This window comes from Opisthocomus hoazin, chromosome 6 (assembly GCF_030867145.1).
Source record: "Opisthocomus hoazin isolate bOpiHoa1 chromosome 6, bOpiHoa1.hap1, whole genome shotgun sequence".
Taxonomy (NCBI): domain Eukaryota; kingdom Metazoa; phylum Chordata; class Aves; order Opisthocomiformes; family Opisthocomidae; genus Opisthocomus; species Opisthocomus hoazin.
The window spans coordinates 12,462,574-12,484,821 of record NC_134419.1 but is presented as its reverse complement, the minus strand read 5'-3'; the positions used below and the strand labels follow the sequence as shown (position 1 = coordinate 12,484,821).

The 22,248-nt window shown below is 58.9% G+C and overlaps 1 protein-coding gene across 4 annotated transcripts in view; it reads left to right on the top strand.

The window, feature by feature from the left end:
• Positions 1-21,840, top strand: part of IPO13 (importin 13) — a 32,611-nt gene extending 10,771 nt beyond the window's left edge. For 3 of the 4 annotated variants that reach the window (XM_075424666.1, XM_075424669.1, XM_075424668.1), the window contains exons 3-20: positions 5,120-5,260; positions 5,428-5,569; positions 6,648-6,814; positions 7,168-7,288; positions 7,593-7,740; positions 7,906-8,087; positions 8,965-8,991; positions 10,549-10,683; positions 10,914-11,057; positions 11,485-11,565; positions 12,163-12,300; positions 12,398-12,494; positions 14,363-14,415; positions 20,413-20,479; positions 20,671-20,729; positions 20,816-20,905; positions 21,013-21,194; positions 21,288-21,840. In XM_075424666.1, coding sequence (XP_075280781.1) covers positions 5,120-5,260; positions 5,428-5,569; positions 6,648-6,814; positions 7,168-7,288; positions 7,593-7,740; positions 7,906-8,087; positions 8,965-8,991; positions 10,549-10,683; positions 10,914-11,057; positions 11,485-11,565; positions 12,163-12,300; positions 12,398-12,494; positions 14,363-14,415; positions 20,413-20,479; positions 20,671-20,729; positions 20,816-20,905; positions 21,013-21,194; positions 21,288-21,387 — 2,074 coding nt within the window. In that variant the 3' untranslated portion in view covers positions 21,388-21,840. The remainder of the gene's footprint in view (positions 1-5,119; positions 5,261-5,427; positions 5,570-6,647; positions 6,815-7,167; positions 7,289-7,592; positions 7,741-7,905; positions 8,088-8,964; positions 8,992-10,548; positions 10,684-10,913; positions 11,058-11,484; positions 11,566-12,162; positions 12,301-12,397; positions 12,495-14,362; positions 14,416-20,412; positions 20,480-20,670; positions 20,730-20,815; positions 20,906-21,012; positions 21,195-21,287) is intronic. The other variant, XM_075424667.1, reaches the window with a different exon arrangement.
• The last annotated feature ends 408 nt before the right edge of the window (positions 21,841-22,248 follow it).

Genomic DNA, 22,248 nt, shown 5'->3' with positions numbered 1-22,248 from the left:
GGCTGCTGACATGGTCCTCTCCAGAGCTTCATAGGGTATCGCTCCATGAGAGATTTGGTCTTGGGGCTCCCTGCTTTCCCACAGGTTCCCCTGGGTGTTAACGGACCCTGTGTCTTTCCTCCTCACCCACTCCCAGCTGGCTTCATTGACATTGGTGTGGAGATGATCATGCAGGTGTGCTTCTACCATCAGCAGAAGGTTCAGTGTCTCATGCTTCTGCCGCTGAGGCTTAGGTAGCCTGGGGGTTGTCTTCCCAGGGGAGCACCACCTTACAAGGGTTCCCTCATGCTGCAGGTCCTCACCCCGGGAGCAACCAGCTGCCACCTGTGTCCAGGTAGAGGAGGGTAGGTGGGACCTCATGGGCAAGGATCACCTGGCCAAGGTGCCGCCTCCCTCTTGGGGAAGTCCCTTGTGCCAGCGGCTTCCATTTCCTGGCCTGCGAGCAGCAGCGGGTGGCTCTCCTGCCTCTGAGGTGTTACTAGAGATGATGCAGCAGAGATTTATAGACGCAAAGCAGGCAGGTGGGAGCCCTTTGCACCCAGAGGAGAGGGTGTCTCGGGTTTTGCTGGAGTCTGGATGCTGCTCCTCTGTTAGAATACGGCATTCCTGAGAAGAAACCTTGGAGGCCTGGCCAGGAGCTTGCAACTGGAGCACCTCTGTGCACACTTCTGTTCTCAGGGGCAGTGGGAAGCGCCTGAGTTGCAGGCGGGCAGGAGCGGAGATATTGCTGCATCTCATTTGCAGAGGAGGCTTGGGCTGGATTTTCCGTTTCGTTTGAGGATTATCCCCCAGCTAAGCAGGTCAGAGAGCTCAGTGGCACGTGCTGCAGGGAGAGAGCTGGCACGCAGCACTTGGCCACGCTCCTGCAGCCTGGCGGGTAGTGTCGGAGGGGAGAGGCACCTCCACGTGGTGTGTGCCCGTGGTGGGAGTTACGGAGCGTGGGCATCGGATGCTGAGCCGCCTCTCTGAAAGCAGCAGGGTGTTGCTGCAGTGGTGGAGTTAGTGGGATTGCAAGTGTCAGAGAGGGGTTGTTTGGTGTCCAGCGCATTCCTTCCTCGTCTTGGCACCTGGTGCTGAATCCCTGAAGAGGAGTTGCGCTAGCAGAGTTTTCCAAGAGCTTCGTTAGAAATGGTTTTTTTAAAACGCTGGGGTTTTTTCGTCAGGACGTGGCTCAGATTTTAGACTAGGAAGGATGAGATTGTCCCGTGTGAGCTGCCCGTATCTCCCTCCTGCAGGCTGTCCCTCGCACTGTGGTGTGGTTTGGGGAGGATTCCAGGAAGAGCAGAGGAGGTGCTGGTCCCACGGAGGGAGCTGTGGATGCTGCAGTTCACTGGGCTTTGACAAGGGACCAGACAAACTCACAGAAGAAAAGTTTTCTTAGCTGCTAAATACCAAGCTAGCCGTACAGCTGCCATGTCCATACGCTCTTCCACAGGCATTTCCAGTCATCGGCTGCTGGAGACAGCCTGCTCAGCTGCATGGCCAGGGATGGTCTTGTCCTCTCCTGCCCGGTGCTGGGGTGCCAGGGGTGGGAAGTGGTGGCCGGCAGCAGGGCTGGCAGGCATAGGGACTACCTCCTGGGGCAAGCTCTGTGCCCAGTCAGGGCTGTGGTGCCAGCTGGTCACTCAGCGCTGGGAAGCGGCATCGAGTAGGTGGGGTGGCCTGGGGCTCCATGCTCCTGGGTGTGGAGGAGAGGAGCCCGCCTCCCGATGACTTGGCCATGGCTTTTGGGTGACTGGTTGAAACAACTCACCTGGAGTAGAAGTCTCCCTCCTCACTGTGGACTCTTACATCTGCATAGGCATTGAGCAGAGCAAGGTGGTGCTCAGGACGTGTTCACCCAACCTTTTCTAGATGTCTTCACTTACATGGGATGAGTTGCAGCATGGAAGCAAATCCAGGTGGTTCTGTGTTGGCTCTGGAGTCCAGAGGGCTAGCTCAGGTCTACCCATCTGCAGTGTGAATATTTCAAGGTAACCAGCAGAAGCAGGATCTTTGTCATAAACTCCTAAAGTGAAAACATGTTGAAGGTAATATGAGCCCAGTGCTGCAGAGGAAGGATGGCTTTGCCATACATTGGAGCAGCGGAAGGTCCCCCTTTTTGTCAGCTCTGTTGGGCTGACCCTGACTGCAGCATCGGTTCCCTGTGAGAGAAGCTGGTGAATTCCCAAATTCTCCATTATCACAGCGCTCCCACACTGCCACGGGCAACACTCATGGGGCATCAGAGGCTTGAAAACGCTTTACACACAAATACCTGTCCCCTTTGCTGTGTGATTTCCTCTGCGGGAGAGGGGCAAGGGGGGGCGATCCCTGGCAACACCCAGCACACAGAGGGGATGCTGAGGCAGAGACTCCCTCTTCCCTCTGTCTTGACTGCGTGAGGGATCGCTTAAGCAATCTGGACGCCCACAGATCCATGGGCCCCTATGGAAGGCACCCACGAGTGCTGAGGGAGCTGGCGGATGTCACTGCTGAGCCACTCTCCATCATTTTTGAAAGGTCCTGGAGGACAGGAGAGGTGCCCGAGGACTGGAGAAAAGCCAATGTCACGCCAATCTTCAAAAAGGGCAAGAAGGAGGACCCAGGGAACTACGGGTCGGTCAGCCTCACCTCCATCCCAGGAAAAATGATGGAGCAGCTTATCCTGCAGGTCATCCACAAGCAAGTGGAGGAAAAGAAGGTTATCAGGAGTAGTCAACGTGGGTTCACCAAGGGGAAATCATGCCTGACCAATCTGATGGCTTTCTACAATGGCATGACTGGCTGGGTAGATGAGGGGAGAGCAGTGGATGTTGTCATACCTAGACTTCAGCAAGGCTTTCGACAGGGTCTCCCATAACATCCTCCTAGGGAAGCTCAGGAGGTGTGGGCTGGATGAGTGGTCGATGAGGTGGATTGAGAACTGGCTGAATGGCAGAACTCGGAGGGTTGTCATCAGCGGCGCTGAGTCTAGTTGGAGGCCGGTAACGAGTGGTGTCCCCCAGGGTTCAGTACTGCGCCCAGTCTCGTTCAACTTCATCAATGACCTGGATGAAGAGTTAGAGTGTACCCTCAGCAAGTTTGCTGATGACACAAAACTGGGAGGAGTGGTGGATACACCGGCAGGCTGTGCTGCCATTCAGCGAGACCTGGACAGGCTGGAGAGTTGGGCAGAGAGGAACCTGATGAAGTTCAACAAGGGCAAGTGTTGGGGTGCAGGGTCCTGCACGTGGGGAGGCACAACCCTATGCACCAGTACACGCTTGGGGTGGACCTGCTGGAGAGCAGCCTTGCGGAGAGGGACCTGGGTGTCCTGGTGGATGACAGGTTGACCATGAGCCAGCAGTGTGCCCTGGCTGCCAAGAAAGCGAACAGGATCCTGGGATGCATTAAGAGGAGTGTGGCCAGCAGGACGAGGGAGGTTCTCTTTCCCCTCTACTCTGCCCTAGTGAGGCCCCATCTAGAGTACTCTGTCCAGTTCTGGGCACCGCAGTTCAAGAAAGATGAGGAGCTACTGGAGAGAGTCCAGCGGAGGGCTATGAGGATGGTGAGGGGACTGGAACATCTCCCCTATGAGGAAAGGCTGAGGGAGCTGGGCTTGTTCAGCCTGAAGAAGAGAAGGCTGCGAGGGGACTTAATAAATGTTTATAAATATCTCAAGGGTGGATGTCAGGAGGATGGGGCCAGACTCTTTTCAGTGGTGCCCAGTGACAGGACAAGGGGCAACGGGCACAAACTGAAGCAGAGGAAGTTCTGTCTGAACATGAGGAAGAACTTCTTCCCTCTGAGGGTGACGGAGCACTGGAACAGGCTGCCCAGGGAGGCTGTGGAGTCTCCTTCTCTGGAGATATTCAAGACCCACCTGGACAAGGTCCTGTGCAGCCTGCTGTAGGTGACCCTGCTTCGGCAGGAGGGTTGGATTAGATGACCCACAGAGGTCCTTTCCAACCCCGAACATTCTGTGATTCTCCCGCTGACCCAGTCCTAGAAGCTGCCACCACCAGCATGGCTCTCTCCCTGTGCTGGTGGCACCGATGGCTTGGTTTGCTCCTGCATCAGCCATAGCAAGAGCTGCCAGCGCGACAGGCAGCCCTGCTGCTCTGGGGTGGGCATGCGGCTGTCCTGGTGTCAGCACTCACATCTCTTCCCCGCAGTGGGCACAGGAGAGCTGGCATCACGTGTGCCTCCCGCTCCGAGCATCCTTGGCCCCACACCTGCGTGCGTCGGGGCAGGCGGGGCGCACACAGGATCGCTGCAGCTCCAGATAGCACGCCTCGGCGGGCAGGGAAATGGCAGGCTGCTCATCAGCCTCCAGCACGGCCTCTCTCCGGGGGCCCAGGGCTGCGTTTCACCTTGGCTGCCTCCTCGTTGCCTTGGTTACCATCACTTACAGGCAGCGGTGCGGAGGGGAGGCTGATGTGCGTGCTGTGATGCGGGAGAGCTGTGCGGCGCAGGGCTGCCGCAGCCTGGGCGGGTGGGGGTCCGGGGGGGCTGTGCCATGGGGTCAGCATCCTCCCGAGGTGGGAGCCCCGACGGTGGCTGCCCACTTCATCCCAGCCAGAGAGCACGACCTGGATGTGCCCACGACGGCGGGTCGCGTGGCTTCCCACCAGCAGTTCTGGCTGCCCTCATGCAGAGCACGGAAGCACGGGCTGCAAGCATGGGGAAAAGGGCCTGCAGGTCTGCCCTCACCGCCCTTCTCCCGCTCCCCGTCGCCGCCGATGCTGCAGCACAGGGGCACAGCTTGCTCCGAGCGGGTGCTGGCAGCGACAAACTAGTGCTGGTCGGGCGTGCTGGCAGCCCTGCCAGCAGATTTGGGTAGAGAGAGGCAGATGCTCACATTGTCGTGCAGTGGGGGATTTGCACAGAGGTGATGGCCGCTGGCTCGGCCCTGCTCTTCACTTGCAGAGGCTCCACTGCTGGAGTACTCGGGGCTTCAGCCTTCGTCCCAGTGCCACAGGCTGGGAGGAGAAGTTCCTTCAAGCGGTAGGGGCTCCTGGATGCTTCCCGTCATATAAGCAGCCTTCCAGTAGGGAAAGCTAGGCAGGAACCCTGGGCAAGCGTCAGGAGGGAGGGATGCCATGGCAGCCGGTGCCAGTGAGTCGATGCCCGGCACTGATTCGGGCTGTGCTTGCAGGTATGTGAACACTCTCCTGAAGCTCATCCCCCCTGTGCTGGGGCTCCAAGAGCAGCTGCGCCAGGCAGTCCAGAGCGGGGACATGGAGACATCGCACGGGATCTGCCGCATTGCTGTGGCTTTGGGGGAGAACCACTCCCGGTGAGTGCTGGTGACCGTCCCTAGAAAGGGAGTGAGCTTGGAGCAGTCTGCTGTTCCCCCTATGCTGCTTCGCCCAGGCCCTGTCCTGCACCTGGTGGTGTGTGTCAGGGCAGAGGAGTCAGGCTCGCAGCGGTGGGGCCGCCCTGACCATGCTGTCTGCTCCCCAGGGCCCTCCTGGACCAGGTGGAGCACTGGCAGAGCTTCCTGGCCCTGGTCAACATGATCATGTTCTGCACCGGCATCCCCGGGCACTACCCCGTCAATGAAACCACCAGCTCCTTGACGCTCACCTTCTGGTACACGCTGCAGGTCAGTGGCCGTCGCGGGCAGCCTGCCCGGATCCTGCGCTCCAGGCAGGGCCGGAGGCACCAGGGCTCAGGGGCTGGGGTCTGGCCTGGCTGCGTTTGGTCCCCAGGAATTTCCGATGCTGCTGTTCCTCGCCCTGCGCGCGCAGCCACCACAGGGCATGTAGCTCAGAAATGCGGGCCCCATACCTTGCTTTTTCCACCCCAAGTCTTCCTTGGAAGTCTGAGCCAGCTTTTAAGGGCCTCGTTAACATAACTAATTAAAACTTCGTGCTAATTTTTTTTTTCAGCAGCAGACCTGGTTGTTTAGCTCCTCGCTACGTGGCTGCACTGGCTGCAGGCAGGGAGGAGAGCATGTGCTGGCTTACTGTGGGCTAGAGCCTGCTGCCGGGCTGGCAGTCGTGGTCTCTCGGAGGAGGAAGGAGAGGGCTGGGGGCTGCTAGTGCCTGCCCAGCATGGTGTCCCTCTCCCAGAGCCAGTGTTCCCTGCACCAGCAGAGCAGCCCTGCCATGTCGTGCTCTATTTTTAGCCCCTGTTCATCCCCCCCGCTCCATTCCTCCACAATCTGATGCAGCGTGGCTGAGCGTGGGCAGGGAGGGGGGCAATGTTGGCACTGTGCTTGCAGTTCCTCTGCTGTGCAGGTCTGGGCTGAGACTCCCACCTCCTCTCGCTGCTTCTCCGGGTGCATCTGAGGAGATGGGTGCAGGCAGGAGAGCACTGTGCTCCCCAGGCACCCGTCCCAGCCTGCCTCGCCAGGGTCCGAGGTGTGCGTGCTCCTGATGCAGGCATGCTCCCAAGGCTGCGATGTGGCAGGGCAGTGCCACCCCACTGTAGCCATGCTGTTCTCAAACGCCCAAGGTTCCACCCGGCTGCTGGGGCTTCTGGCATCTTGGCTTCAGATAATGCTGCGGCTGCAGATGGGCTTGGCATCATGTGGACCTTGGGGAGCTGGAAATGCAGCCTCTGAAGTGTGACAGGTCCCACCAGCCCTGGGAGATGCCCCTGGGCCCCCGTGCAGCGGGTGTGCTGGCTCTGTTTTCTTTCCCCTGCAACACCTGATGTATTCCTCCTCCTGCTCACAGGACGACATCCTCTCCTTCGAGCCGGACAAGCAGGCAGTGTACCAGCAGGTCTACAGGCCTGTCTACTTCCAGCTGGTGGACGTGCTGCTGCACAAAGCCCAGTTCCCCTCCGATGAGGAGTATGGCTTCTGGTCTTCAGATGAGAAGGAGCAGTTTCGGATATACAGGTACAGCTGGGAGGTTTGGGTTTGCTGGCCAGGCAGGGGAGGACGCAGGTAGCATCTTGCCTCCCTAGAGCCTGAGCACCATGGGGAGATCCAAGCAGGGACACAGAGGAGATTCCTTCCCACCAAGAGCTGTTCTGGCTGTGGTGGTGATATGGAAACGAGCTGGTGTTTTGGCATCAGTTGCCCTGCTTAGGAAGCCCTTGGAGCACTGGGTGTTGGGCTGGGGCAGTGTCCCTGCACAGGCAGCACCGGCAACCTGCCTGGCAGTGGGAGGGGGAGTAACGTGTCCACGCATGGAGCGCTCTGCAGGGGATGGGGACAGCGTTTGGAGACCCTCTGTGTTCTCTCTGCAGGGTGGATATCTCTGATACGCTGATGTACGTGTACGAGATGCTCGGTGCTGAGCTCCTGAGCAGCCTCTATGACAAACTGGGACGTCTCCTGACCAACACGGAGCAGCCATCCACATGGCAGGTGAGCGAGGGGACCCAGCTGACAGGCTGATGGCTTCCAGCCCTTCGGGGACCTATCCTTACCATGGCGTATTTAGAGCAAAGGGATGTGATAGAGGCAAGGAGCATGACTACTTTGCCAGCACACGTGCAGGCTCTCTGGGATCTGCTGGGAGGAAGAACAGGTCTTCTGCCTCCCTGTCCTTAGCGCTGCTCAGGGACCAGCCTCCTCGGCCGCTGCGGAGGGGGCTGAGCTAGTGCCCGGGGCTGCGACGGGCACCAGGGGTCAGCACGTGGCTCTGACGGTGCCTCTCCCACCCTGGCAGCACACGGAGGCCTTGCTCTACGGCTTCCAGTCCATCGCTGAGACCATCGACGTGAACTACTCCGACGTGGTGCCGGGGCTGATCGGCCTCATTCCCCGGATCAGCATCAGCAACGTGCAGCTCGCCGACACTGTCATGTTCACTATCGGTGAGGCCTTTGCTCACGCGCAGGCTGGGCTGGGGAGGGGGTGCCCCTCTGAGATCGCTCCTGCCCAGCAATAACAGCAGTGAAAGGCAAAGCTGAGCATCCAGGGACGTGGGGAGCAAGAGCCCGTGGTGCGGTCTTGAGGTCTGATCCCGTCTGTGTGCGCAGGGGCTCTGTCGGAGTGGCTGGCTGATCACCCTGTCATGATTAACAATGTGCTGCCGCTGGTGCTCCAAGCCTTGGGCAACCCTGAGCTCTCCATCTCCAGCGTCTCCACCCTGAAGAAGATCTGCCGGGAGTGCAAGTACGACCTGCTGCCCTATGCCGCCAACATTGTCGCCGTGTCGCAGGTAGGAGCGGGATGCAGACGGGCACGTGGCAGTGACCTGGGATGTGCTCTGTGCATACCCTTTCCTCCACGTGGATCAGTGCAGAGGGACACAAAGCAGCAGCTCAGGGCATCTTGCTTGGCGTGGGGGACTTGTCTATCCTGTTCCTAGGCCAGTAGCCCCAGGTGGCAGGCTCTCTGCACTGCTGTGAGAAATGGCAGGCAGCGCCAGGCACGATGGCCGACGGGTCTGCCGGGGTTGCACTTGAGCATCCATCCTTTCCCTGGCGTTTTGGTTGCCTTGTTCAGAGTGGCATCCTGCCAGCTCTGCACCCGCTAGGCAGCTGGTGCCTCTGTCAAGCATCTTGGGGGGCATCCTGGTCTTCAGGCCTCCCTGTGGAGACTGAGCCAGTCCCTGCAGTGCCAGGGTAGGTTGTCGTGTGGTCTTCCTTGGTTGTCAGGATTTGGGGCAGATGGGACTTCGAGTCCCAAGGCACTAGGAGGAGGGCTGGGCTTGGGGGAGCTGCCAGGATGTGCATGGAAGTAGAGAGGGGCCGGTGGAGGGGAGGAGTCTCTGGCTTTGGAGTCAGGTGGACACCGTCACTGGGGTAAGGAAGCCCTGGCTGAGATTGGCTCCTCGAGCCGTCCTGCTGCAGAGCCCATGCGAGCCAGGGGCTCCCCTCGCTGGGTGGCTGAGGGAGCTGCCTGGGTGAATAGCTTACCAGGGGACAAGGATTTTGCTCCCTGCCTGCGGCGGGTTGTGGGGAGTGCATGCTGCCTGTCTGCACCCACACTGGTTTCGGTTGTATTGATCTCCTGCATCAGTCCTGCCTCCTAGAAGGGAAGGGGCTTTCTGCAGCGCTCACCCTCCTCTTTCTCTCTCCCCTTCTCTTCGGCAGGAGGTGTTGATGAAGCAGATTCACAAGGTAAGAGGGGCTGGCTCACGCCTCTGGCTGGTTCTGCTTGGCCCCCCGTACCCCTTAGTCATTCTCAGCTGAAGACATGAGGGTTGCCATCGTGGGTTGGGCTGTGCCTGGAGGAGAGCAAAGCCCCACGGCCAGCTTGTGCAGGGCCAGGAGTACTTGCTGGCTCCTCTGGCTGTGCTGCCGGGCTCCCACAACACGTGGGCTGGAGTCGTGCTGGGGGGTATGTCCATGTAGAGAGGGAAGCCCCCAGGGAAACTTAACTCAAGCAGTTCCCAGTCCGTCCAAGCCCAAGGATGCCAAGACAGCAGGCATGTCTTCAAGAGGAAAAGGAAGGGAGATAAGTGTGGAGACAGAGCCCAGGCTGTGCCTGTAACGGGGTGGGACGCTTGACCCCACAGGGGTCACAGAATCACAGAATCACAGAATAGTAGGGGTTGGAAGGGACCTCTGTGGGTCATCTAGTCCAACCCTCCTGCCGAAGCAGGGTCACCTACAGCAGGCTGCACAGGACCTTGTCCAGGCGGGTCTTGAATATCTTCAGAGAAGGAGACTCCACAACCTCCCTGGGCAGCCTGTCCCAGGGCTCCGTCACCCTCAGAGTGAAGAAGTTCTTCCTCATGTTCAGACGGAACTTCCTGTGCTTCAGTTTGTGCCCATTGCCCCTTGTCCTGTCACTGGGCACCACTGAAAAGAGCTTGGCCCCATCCTCCTGACACCCACCCTTCAGATATTTGTAGGCATTTATTAGGTCCCCTCGCAGCCTTCTCTTCTTCAGGCTGAACAAGCCCAGTTCCCTCAACCTCTCCTCATAGGGGAGATGTTTCAGTCCCCTCATCATCCTCGTAGCCCTCCGCTGGACTCTCTCCAGTAGCTCTTCATCTTTCTTGAACTGGGGAGCCCAGAACTGGACAGAGTACTCCAGATGAGGCCCCACCAGGGCAGTGTAGAGGGGAAAGAGAACCTCCCTCGTCATGCTGGCCACACTCTTCTTGATGCACCCCAGGATTCCATTGGCTTTCTTGGCAGCCAGGGCACACTGCTGGCTCATGGTTAACCTGTCGTCCACCAGGACACCCAGGTCCCTCTCCGCAGAGCTGCTCTCCAGCAGGTCCACGCCAAGCCTGTACTGGTGCATGAGGTTGTTCCTCCCAGGTGCAGGACCCTGCATTTGCCTTTGTTGAACCTCATCAGGTTCCTCTCTGCCCAGCTTTCCAGCCTATCCAGGTCACACTGAATGGCAGCACAGCCAGGGTGAGTGGCGCTGGCATGGAGACCTCTGGGCACCAACTGGTCTTCCCTTGGCGGGTTGCTGGGAAGAGGCCAGGTGCTGGTGGCAGAGCGCCTGTTCCCTGGGTTCTGCCTTGCTGGGAGGGAGCTGCTCCACTCTCCTGCAGTGAGATGCACCTCGAGTGACTCAGAGGGAGCAGCTCAGGGGCTGCAGCACACCAGAGTCCTGGCTTTGCTGGATGGGCCCTTGGCAGTTTTCTTAGCTAGCGTGTGCGTGGTAGGGCTGCAGGCTGGGCAGTGACCTGCCCCGTTGTGTCTCCTCTGTCCCAGACGAGCCAGTGCATGTGGCTGATGCAGGCTCTTGGTTTCCTGCTCTCTGCGCTGCAAGTGGAGGAGATCCTGAAGAACCTGCACTCCCTGATCACCCCCTACATCCAGCAGCTGGAAAAGCTGGCTGACGAAACGGTGAGTGTCCCTGTGCTACCTCCATCCAGAAGTGGCTTCTCCTGCTGGCTGTAGCCCTAGAGCTGCCATGTTGAAGTAGCACTCCTGAACGTGGGCTCGAGAGAGCGCAGTGCAGGGAGCCCCTTTCTGGCTCTTTGCCTCTGCAGTCCTGGTTCCTCAGGATCCCAAAGGCATGACTGTGACTGAACAGCACAGTCCCTGTCACGCTTTGACGTTATTTTCCCTGGCAGCCCAATCCCTCCAACAAGCTGGCCATCATCCACATCCTGGGCCTGCTCTCCAACCTCTTCACCACCCTCGACATCAGCCACCACGATGACGACCATGAAAACACCGAGGTGAAGAAATTGCCAGTGCAGCAAGGACCCAACCCAGTGAGTAGAGTGGTAGCTCGATGCTCTTTGCCACAGCCTGGCCAAAGCCTCGCTATTCACTTGCTGGTGCCAGAAGGAAAGGGGGGTTAATGGGGAGTGCCGCGTGTACCATGAAAGCTGAAGTGGGTAGTGCTGGTGCATTCCAGCTAAAACAACTCCTTCAGCTCATCCCACTGCTTCTGAGGTGGGGCAGAGGTGACCTGCAGGATCCCTCTTGGCTGGGCACTGCTCTGGAGGACAGCCCAGGCACTCCCTGCCAGCTTTGAGCTGTGCCAGGCTGTTTCAGCAGGGAGGAGAGCTGCCCAGCTGTGGAGGGGAAGGAGGCAGTGGTGTCTGAAGGTTTGAGTCCAGGCCTTGCTTAGCATTGAATCTCCCCTCCCCGGTGCTGCGGAGGCCAATTCTCTTCAGTCCCTCTCATTCCTTACAGGTGGTGGTGGTTCTGCAGCAAGTCTTCCAGCTCATACAGAAGGTCCTCAGCAAGTGGCTGAACGATGCCCAGGTGGTGGAGGTAACCAGGCTCCTCCTCGTACTGCCTGCAGCTCTGCCTGTCCTTGCTGACCTGAACTGGGACAGCAAAGGACAGACACTGGGTGATGCCCTGTCAGAGGGGCATCTTTCTGGGATGTCCGGACCTGTGCTGCTTGCTGTCACCAACACCATCCGCCCATTCTTGTGTCTTGTACCCCCATCAGCTCTGCTCCTTTCCAGTTACAGAGGCCCTGCTATCAGCAGGGAAATGGGAGATGGCGTCTGCCAAGCCTGTGTTCCTCCAGGGGGAGAGCTCTGCTCTTATCTGGACCTGTGTCATCTGGTGTTTCTCCAGTTCACTCGGTCCAGTAACGCCCGTGTGCAGTGTCCCACCAGCCACTCTTCCCCTTGGCCCTTGGGGAGCCTTCCTGCAGAGTGGGAGGGGTGCTGCCCAGCATCTGGGGGCATTGTGTGCTGCAAGGCAGGGCACCAGCACCAGAGCATGTCTGAGCCCTCTGCCTGCTGGTCCCCATCCCCATTGCCACCTCTTCCTTCCCTTGGGACCCATCCGACAAGCCCTGGCCTTCCTGGGAGAGGTCTCCTGATACCCGCTGATCACACCATGCTTCTCCCGCAGTCTGTCTGTGCCATCTTTGAGAAGTCCGTGAAGACCCTCCTGGATGATTTTGCCCCCATGGTGCCTCAGCTGTGTGAGATGCTGGGACAGATGTACAGCACCATCCCCCAGGCCTCTGCCATCGACCTCACGCGGCAGGTACGGAGCCATGCTCGGGGCTGGGGCTGCCGCTCCCCGGGCAGGCTGGGGACATGCGGGGCCAGCAGCAGCTTCAGCCCTTCTCTCTCTCTTGCAGCTGGTTCACATCTTTGCCCACGAGCCTGCCCACTTCCCTCCCATCAAGGCCCTCTTCTTGCTCGTTACCTCAGTCACGCTGACCCTCTTCCAGCAAGGTACGTGGGATTAACTCTTCTTTGCGCTGGGGCTGTTGTCAGGCTGTTGCATGCATGGAGTCTGGAGGCGTCCTGCCAAGAATGGCTGTTTTTACTCCTAGCTAAGCTAGTGGGGCCATCTCTGTTTCTTGGATTCATCCCAACCCCTGGAAGGTGGGTACCTTCCCTGCAGGGCAGCGGAAGCAGGAAACCCCTGTGTGAGACTGGACTGCCCTGACAGCCCCGTGTCTGCAGCAGGGCTGGGCATCGCGTGCGGCAAGGGTCAAGCCGGAGCTCCAGTCCTGCTTGGCAGGGAGGCTGTGCTCCCCGGAGATCCCGGGGCTCCTCCAGGGGCCAGCGCTGCTTGTAGTGGCCAGGAATCAAGCCCTCGCACGAGGATGTGTGTGTGAACATCTAGGAAACAACCTTTTCAGAGTCACTGCTGGCCCACGAATCACCACTGTGATGCTGAGGATGCTGGCATCCTCCCGCAGGGCAGGGGCCCCTCTTTGGCTCGCTGTCCATCCTACAAGAAGCAAATGGGGTTAGGACAGGCCCCTCCGCACCATGGCTCCCTTCAGCCTCTTGGTGACTTGCCCAGTGACAGGGACAAATGTGCCTTGGAGCTGCTGGCTCTGGTCCTTCAGCACCTCTGTATGTGGTCCCCACGGGGTCTTGCCCTTTGCTCGCAGCCCGGTGCCAGGTAGCGTGATGCCGTCCCCCAGTACAAGACTCGGAGCTCTCTAGAGAGGTGGGGGAGGCGTGAGGACCCCTGCTTCAGCATCACACCACGGTCCGAGCAAATCCCGCTGCGCTGAGGTGTCACCGGGGTCAGTGGCAAGCGAGCCGGGCTTACCCGGAGATCAGGTCCCTGCTTCTGCCAGCGGCGTGTGGATGCGTCTGTGCTGAAACCCTTCCGGCTGGGCGCCCGGCGAGGCGGCGATGCCTCCGGGCAGCAGCAGGCATGTCCACAGGAGGAGAGGGGAGGGAACAGAGCCCGAGCTGTGCCAACGCTTGGACACGAGCTTTGCTCAGGCAAGCGGCTGTCCAGCTCCTGTGTGCCCAGGACTGTGTGGTCCCACCCACCCTGTGGGTCCCCTTCAGCGGGCAGCCGGCCCTGAGCAGGGCGAGCCCCTCTGCTGAGCTCACGGGTGGCAGGAGGGGGGGACACCCGATCCCACTGGGGTCAGGATGCTTCTGTGCACAGTCAGATGCCAAGGTAGGCTGAGTGGTACTGGCATGGAGATCTCGGCACTGAGCTGCTCTCTCCCAGGAGGATGCTGGAGAAGACCTCCAGGAGGGTCCTGGACTCAGGGTCTTGAAAAGCATCTGGGAATGGGGTGGGAGGGTGACTGTGCGAGGGGCTCCTGAGCAGCTGGTGCTGGTGACAAGCATGTGCACGCCTGAGCCCGGCCGGGCCTGTCAAGCGTTTGCTGAGGTGTTGTCGTTCACTTGCAGCTATCTTCCAGGACCAAACTGTGCTCTGAAGACACCCGCTCAGTCCCCACAGTGCAAAAGCTCTAATTCTCCTTGTGGAGATGGTGCCCAGCTAGCCCCTGCTCCTCCTCCTCCTCTTCCTCCCCAAGGACACGAAGATCTCCTCCTTGGCTCTGCAGCACCCAGGTGCTAGCTGGAGACCCTGGGGCTTCAGACCCTTTCCTTTGCAGTTTCTTTCTGTTCTTGGGTTCTCCAAGTTTCATGATTTTTTGTATGTTTTGTTTCTTTAACTTGCTTCAAGCTGCTCATGTTGCCCATCCCCTTCCCCACACACCCTCCTCCCTTACACTCCTGTTTTCACTTGTAAATTCTTTCTGTATCACATAACTATATGATGTTGAGTTGCTGTTTGTATGATTTTTCTCTTAAGTTACATCTTTATTATATTTTAGGGCCCAGGGATCATCCTGATATTGTTGATTCATTTATGCAACTCCTGGCACAGGTGTGTTTTAGTTTCTTATTCATTCACTTTCTGTTCTCTCTCTTTCTCTTTTTAATTCAATTTAAACCTATTTTTAGCTTTCTGTTGACAACGTTTTTTTTCCTTTTAGTTGAATATCGAGTTTCTCCATCTGTTTCCGTGGAAGTTGAAAACAAAACATTCTCCTTTAGTTCTGGGTTTGCACCATCCCCAGGGCAGTGCCCTCCTCTGCAGGGAAGCTCTCCAGCTGCCACCCCCTCGCCTTGCCGGAGCTGGTGCGGGGCGCTTGGGGCTGCCGCCATGGTCACCTTTGGGTGACAGACAAATTAGAGCATTAAGTGGATGTTTTCCGACCCGTTTACCTACCCTGCAATGGGTCCTCCGGAGCGGGGATGGGCTGAGTGGGCTGCCTTGCCCCAGGGCCGGTGGGAGGAAGCCCCTGCCCACGGTGGCAGGAAGCCACTGGGGTTTGGCTCTGAGCACCGTGCTTGTGGCGGCGTCTCTCGGCGTGGTGACAGCGCCCGCAGCCCGGGAGCACTCCCGTGCCGCTGGCTCGCCGATGCACGGGGACGGGTTGTGTCGGCATGGCGGGGGCCGCAGGCTGCTCGTGGGGCTGGAAGAGTTGCTTTCTGCTTCGTTTCTGTGATGGCAAGACCTCTAACCACGCGTGCTGGCTGGGTGGTTGTGCAGGAACACCCGCCCAGGCAGCTGCCGGAGCTGTGGCCACCCTGCCCTTGCGGCAGCCCGAGAAGGGTGCCTGGCAAGTGCGAGTGCCAGCCCCCTCCAACAGCCCACACGCAGGTCTTGCGGGATGCAGCGGGCAAGGGGGCTGCACCTCACCCCCCTGGGCAGGGTCTGCTCCTCACGGGTCTCACCTTGCTGCCCAGGTCCCGCTGAGACCCATCACATCTCACAAGCGATATTGCAGCATTTTCTTCCCTGCTTTTCATTTTGAAAGACGTAACATAATTGAGGTTATCGGAAGGCATTCGCAGCTCTCGCCAGTGCTGAGTTTGGAAGCTGTGACCTTTTAACAAGGGTTTTGAACGTGATGGGAGAATGGTAAATGGGGTCTGTGCATGGGGTTTGTGGAGGTGTCCTCCCCAGCCCCTCAGCACTGGTGGGACCGCTGCTTGAGCACTGTGCTCAGTTTGGGACAGAACATTTCTGTAGATACAGAACAGGGAGCACAGAGAAAAGCGTCTGGGAAGATGAGCACCTTGTATGCGTGGCAAGGAGGAAAGGCTGATGGGAGCCTGAGGAGGTGTGCGAGTCTTGGAGTGTGTAAAAGGTAACGTCCCAGTCATAGGTAAAAACCCCTTTTCGGTTCTGCTTGAGTGGGACAAACAGTAATGGGAGGAAATCATGGAAAAGGATCCAGGTCAGGCAGTAGATCTTTCTAAGAGCACGGGGAAGAACTGGAAGGTCACTTGAGGAGCTGCTGTCACTTCAAGGGCTTGAAAGGACTCAACAAGCCTGTTCCTCTTGGGGGGCAGGTAGAGGTGGTCCTGCCAGGGTAGGGTATTAAGTGGCTCTTAGAGACTCTTCCAAGGCTGTTTGTTGTTTCTTTGAAAGTGCTGAGTTTCTCTGTGGCTTTGGGTCCTTATCTGTGTCGGGACATGGCACATTTGTGCTCTTTCGGAGAAAAAGTGCAACTGTGATGCACATCCATGGGGTGTGCTGTGAGGGCAACCACCCCCCATCCCAGCTGCTAGGAAGCTGTTACACACTGCCCTCATAGGCAGGATCTGCAGGTAATGCTGGGGCAGCATGCGGGCCACTGGCTTGGTCTCCAGTGTGCGGATCTCCAGACAGCCTGCATCCTTTGGAGGCCCTGCTGCAGGAGCAGCTCAGAAGCTCCTACCTCCGTGGCTGCTCCATCTTGGATCACTGCGAGATGTCTGGCATCGTGCTGCCAGCCCACCACCACCCACTTGAGACCTCATGTTTTCATGGGGCTTTTTATTCATAGGACTTGTTTCAAGGTTTTCTCCTCTTCCTTGGCCTGCCCCTGTTCCCAGACTGATGATCTGGTGGGGTCCTTTGAAACCCATCAAGAAATGGCCTTGCCACCCCTCCTTGACTGCTTGCTCTCAGGACTTCAAGAGCTGTGTGATGGCAGAGGTGCATCCAGCCTCTCCTCTTCCACAGGACTGTGCTCTGCGGTGATGCTGTTGAGCATTTGTAGATCCAAGGATTAAAGTCAGAGAGAACTGCAGATCTCTTCAGATCCAGTTTTCATGTGATGAGGGCCGTGTTTTCATCCCAGCCTGCTCTGCCTGCAGAGTCCTTGGCGAAGTAACGCATTTTCCAGAGCAGCAACAAGTTTGGATCCAAGAGTGTGTCAAGGTGGAGATGTTCCCACTTCCCTGACCGTCTGCTCCTGTGGTTTATCACCTTGGTGGAAATAGTCATCTTCCTCATTTCAAATTTGTCTGGTTTCTCCTTGCCTGCAGTGTTTTTGTCCCCTGCCTCTGCCAGCAATTACTCTCCTACCTTGTGATAACTCAGAAGAAGCTCCTACCTCTTGATACCTGCACATCAGCCCTCTGTCACCAGCTCACAGGGAGCCATGTCTCTGTGTGACAGGATTTCAGTTGACTTTATAGTATATTTATTTGGGCTTGGTGCAGCCCGTGGGACTGCTTAGCTGGTGTGGCTGATCGTTTTGCCACCATGTTAATTGGCAATCCACGTCTGATGATGGCTGGCCGATCACGAGCATGCTGGCTTAAACCAAATGTCTTACAGATGCTGGAGACCCTGGAGTTATTGTTACTACTCAGAGCTAGGTATGAAACAACCAGTCTGCCGTAAGGCTGCACGGAGCGGTGCCGGCACGCTTTGCCATGAGATGTGTCCTCAGCTGCTCCCCTCCTGCCTCCGCTGTGTTCTGGGAGCAGTGCAGAGCATCGCTGCCTCTGTGCCCGAGGTGAGCGTCCTGCCCGGAGGGCTGCGGGGCTTGGTGCTGCCCGTGCTGCTGGAGAGCCCGTGCCCAGGATGGCACAGCTGCAGCGGCTGGGGCTTGCACCCGGGTCTGCATCGGCAAAACCAGGCAGGTTCTGGTGCTGGGGAGCTCTCCACACTCCCTGGCTAGCAGGAATAACTCGTGTGCGTGCTCCCAGTTGCAGGTAGGATTTTGGGGCTCTCCAGCCTGCCTCCCCCCTGGGGCTGCAGGCACATCCACCCGCCCGTGGCAGGGCTCCATGCCACTCAGACCTCGGGAGTGCCACGGTGACCTCCACTGACCGGGAGCCCTGGGGCAGACTGGGCGAGTGGGGCCTCGCTGGGCAGAAGAGGCAGGACTGACCTTCTGTGATGGCACAGCCATTGCCGTACCCCACCTCCCTCCCTGCTTGGGCCGGCCCAGGCTGCCTGCAGCAGTCCTTGAGCTGTCCAACACACCTGCTCCAGCCAGAGAGCCCCGTGGAGGACATGAGCTTGGCATCCTCTCTCTGCAGCGGGCAGGTGCTGACTGCTCCTTCCTGGCCCTGGTGGCTGGCCAAGCTCACATGCCCTTTCCAAAGCTGGAGGCTCTGCTCCGCCAGGCGTGTGGACTGGGAAGAGGTGGTGGTGCCGGACACAAGGGCTTCATCTGCGTGTTCTGGAGAGTGGCAGGCACTGGGTGTACAGCCCTCCCACTGTCCCCTGTCTGCTGGAGGAGCGTGGTTCAGTGTCCATTCCATGCCTGCCTGCCTATGAAGGGCCAGAGGGAAGAAGAGCCTGCTCTGAAGATGCATCTAGGAGTCTCCCAGCTGCCTTGGAGAAGAACCCAGCATCCTTTTTGTGGCAGCCTGCAGGTCAGCCCTTGCCAGAGAGCCAGTGCCTACCTCTGCAGTGACTGCTGCAGCAGAGGATGTGGGGGATGTTCGAAAGCATTTAAAGACCTGTCTCCATCCCAGAACTTGAGCAGAGCTGCTCTGGCAGGAGGCGGGGAGGCCAGGCTGGCAGTAGGAGGCCCCAGAACTGGAGAAGGATTCCTGGTGCTGAAAGAGCAGCTGGACCTACCTGGTGCTGCTTGCTGACGGGAGAAGCTCCACAGGGCCCTGTCTCATGGGGGTAAAAAGCATCTCTGCCTACATTAGATGTGTGCCCACACTGGGCTTGCACTCTATGCTCCCTTGGTGGAGGTGTCCTACGGGAAGAAGGCCTCCCACTATTGGCATGCTTTCCCCTATGGCACTGATGGAGTGCGGAGCAGATGCTGCAGAGTCTGCAGGAGAGCGTGGGGGGCTCTGCCTGCCGCGGGGTCTGGTTTGGCTGGGAGAAGCACCCTGCAGGTAGGTAGCAACCTGAACATGCTGGAAGACTTTTGTGCCAGCTGAACTGTTTTGCAGCACATAGTACTCGGGTTAAAACCAGCCCCTTGGACGGGCAGGGTAGAGGAACCTGCAGTGGGTGGTGCCAGGGGAGCCAGCTGTCCTCCAGCATCATGCTGCCAGGGGAGAAGCTTGTGGTCGCTGCGCTGGAGCCCACACCAGGGCCCCGGTGGGTGTAGTCCCCACTGGCTAAAACTACAAGGTCTCTTGCAAGTGTTTGTCCGGGTAGGGGCTGGCTAGACAGCAGTAGCCACGACAAGTGGCTGTGTTTCTAAACCATTGCCCAGTTGCTAGCTGGCCTTCCGATGGTGCTAGCGCGTCAGGAGGGATGGTGCACGCAGTCTATACAGGTATCATGTGGCTCCTGGTCACCCTCGTGAAGGTCTCTGCTGGTATCTAGCAGGGAAGCATGTCTCTGTGATTGTGCCGTCTCTGCCTGGTACAGCGATGCAATGCCCAAACCCGAATCCTCTCTTGCAGTGTGTGATATAAAGGGTCAGAAAGGAGATGGAGTAAGCCTGAAACCTGCTCCTTAGCTTCTTGGTCTCCAGCGTATGTTCTCTGCACTGGGTGGATGGCTGTGGGCTTTCCCTGGAGAAAAAGAGGTGGCAAATACGTCCATTTTGCTACAAGTTAGAGACCATGGCTGTGGGCAGATGGCTTTGTGTCCTGGGCGCTGCTGGCCGAAAGCTGTCCCTGCTTTCATCCGCGGGAGCAGGCTTGGAAAGCGGCAGTGGCCCTGCACACAGCTCAGCCTGAGGGCTGCCTGCCCTGGTGTCCTGCTCTCCAAGCTCCAGGCACAGAGCACGGCCACTCCAGTGCTGTGGCTGCTGTCACCGGTGTTGCAGTGACAGCAGGGCAGGAGGCATGGCTGCTGGCCCCAGTGCTGGCCCGCAGCGGTGGGTACGGTGGCGTGGTGGTCAGGGCATGGACGTGGGCGCCTTACATGGCAGGGCTTGCTGTGGCAGGGCAGAAACCCTGTGGAGTGGAAGGAGCAGACTGAAATGTTTCCATCCATTAACTGCCCAGTGCCAGCATGGGGTGGGGGGACCAAGCTGCTGCACGAGGGTGTCCTCAGCAGCAGTGCCTGATCCCCCGCAGAAGCTGGTGGGCTCAGTGTGCGGCAGAAAAAAAAAAACTTCAAAAGCTTTTCTGATCCCAGCCTTGCTGCTCAGGAACTGTTGGCATCTCATCATCTGTGTGCTGGAGCCCAAGCAGAGTGAGCTGCGTCTGGGGTTACTGCTTGAACTAGTTGCTGTGACACCCCCCCACCCCCGCCCCGGGACGCCAGCGTCTTCACAAGGAGAGGAGCAAAGCACACAGGTCTCTGCTGAGCCCCACATGGCTGCCCTTGTCCCGGGAGCCCTGCTGCTGCCTGGCCTGCTCGGGTGGGACAGGAGCACTCTGTCCCATCTCTGTGTCCGAAGCATTTGTGTGTACGCTGCTGTGGCATCTATCCTCAGGTCCTGTGGTCGGTGGTCCCTGAGTGTAGCAAACTGCCTGGCTGTTTGATTGACATTTTCTTGGGGGGGCAAAAAGTGATGGTTTCCTGCTGCACTGTGTGACTCTGCCATTTACTGTGGGTGTGCCAGGTAAGTGTGCGTCCAGGCAGAGGCTGGCTGGGGCACCGGATTCCTCGGAGGCTTCCTGGCTGCCTCGGCAGCACTGGGTTTATGCTGCCTGTCTGTGTGCCTTGCAGGTTCTCAAAAGGAAGCCGGACCTCTTCCTGTGTAGCAACCTGGATGTCAAGGCAGTGTTTCAGTGTGGTGAGTACTACGGGCACACGCTCCAAATGGCTCTGCAGAGAGGCCAGCCTGCTCCTCCTGTGGAGCCGGGCGCGGACCAGCCGGGAGGTGGGGACCACAGGGCTGGTGTGGGAGCAGCTGGGGACCACAGGGCTGCTGTGGGGTGGTGCGCGGGGCTTCTGACTGGTGACCTCGGTGCTTTCTGCCCGCAGGTGTCCTTTCACTCAAGTTCCCTGAGGCCCCCACGGTCAAAGCATCCTGTGGCTTTTTTGTGAGTATTGTGGCATCACGCAGCCCCCACGGGGATGGGCTGTGGGTCAGGCAAGGGCACTGAGCAAGCTGCGCTCTGTGTTGCAGACGGAGCTGCTGCCCCGCTGTGGAGAGGTCGCCCCGGTGGGACAGGTCGTGCACGAGAACGGCAAAGTGCTGCTGCAGGCAGTGCTGGAGGTGAGAGGCACCGGGACCACAGGCTCCCTGGGCAGCTTGGGGCTTGGTTCCCGGGCGGGAGCCCTGAAGAGCCGGGGGCTCAGCAGGGTCGGTCTGCTCTGTGGCAGGGTGTTGGTGGCCAGGCTTCCCGCAGCCTCATGGATCACTTCGCAGAAATCCTCTTTGCCTTGAACAAGCACTGCTTCAGCTACCTGAGTGTCTGGATCAAGGAGGCCATGCAGCAGGACGGCTTCCCCTCGGCCCGTGTCAGCCCCGAGCAGAAGGAGACCTTCAGCCAGCAGATACTCAGGTTGGCTGTGCCCCACGTGCGGTGGGAGTGACCCTCCCCACGTGGCCTGGCGCATCCCTCCTGCTTCACGGTTGTCCCCTCTGTCTGTCTTAGCAGAGAGCGTGTGAACAAGCGGCGAGTGAAGGAGATGGTGAAGGAGTTCACCCTGCTGTGCCGAGGGCTGCACGGCACAGAGTACACGGCAGACTACTGAGCACCTGCCCAGGACCGCGGACAATTTGCCCGGACCAGCTCTTCCCCGCAAGGAAGCCCCCCGTCCTCCCCGCCCTGCTGCAGTACGGCTCGTAGACTAACCCTCCACCCAGAATTAACCCACTCGGGACATTCCTCAGCTAGATTTGGTGGCCGCATCTCGGTGTCAGCATCTTTGTTTCCCCCAGCATGCTCCCCCCTCACAGGGGACGGGAGTGCCGGCTGCAGGAGGCGGTAGCTGAGGGGGGGAAAGCCTGGGCAGGGCTGCCCCGTGCCTGGGCTCCCGGCCCTTCCCCAGCACTTCCCGTGGGTGCCCGTGCCCGTGGTGGGGAGGCTGCCCCTGTGCCCGCGGCAGTGGCTGGCTGGGCAGGGGGGCTTTCCCCCTGCTCGTTTGTACGTGTGTGGTTGGGAGGGGGGGGAGACCCTGCACCTAATTATATTGAGAATATTTCTATGTTGTGGCTGTTGTTACTGTGGCACCCAGACTTTGCCTACTCCTTCCCTCTGGGGAAGAGGCCAGCAGAGCGGGTTACATCAAGGCTGGGGTGCCTCAAAGCCTCCATTCCCCCAGGCTGCGGGAGGGATGGTGAGAATGAGCCCCATCCTGCTCGCCATGCTCTCCTACCCAGCATGGAGCAGCTCGTGGAGCAGCTCATGGAGCAGCAGTGGTCGTGCCCCATGCCAGAGGAGCCAGACTCCATCCCTGCTGAAGGCGGGGTGCTCCCTGCAGCACGGGACATGTGCGCCCCACTCCTGTTCATCAGTGCAGGCGAGGGGCTTGCTCGCACTCGGAGCCTTCTCCCCTTGGCCTGAGCTCCCCAGCCCAGCCTGCAACTGTGGTTTCATTTCTGGGGCTCCCAGT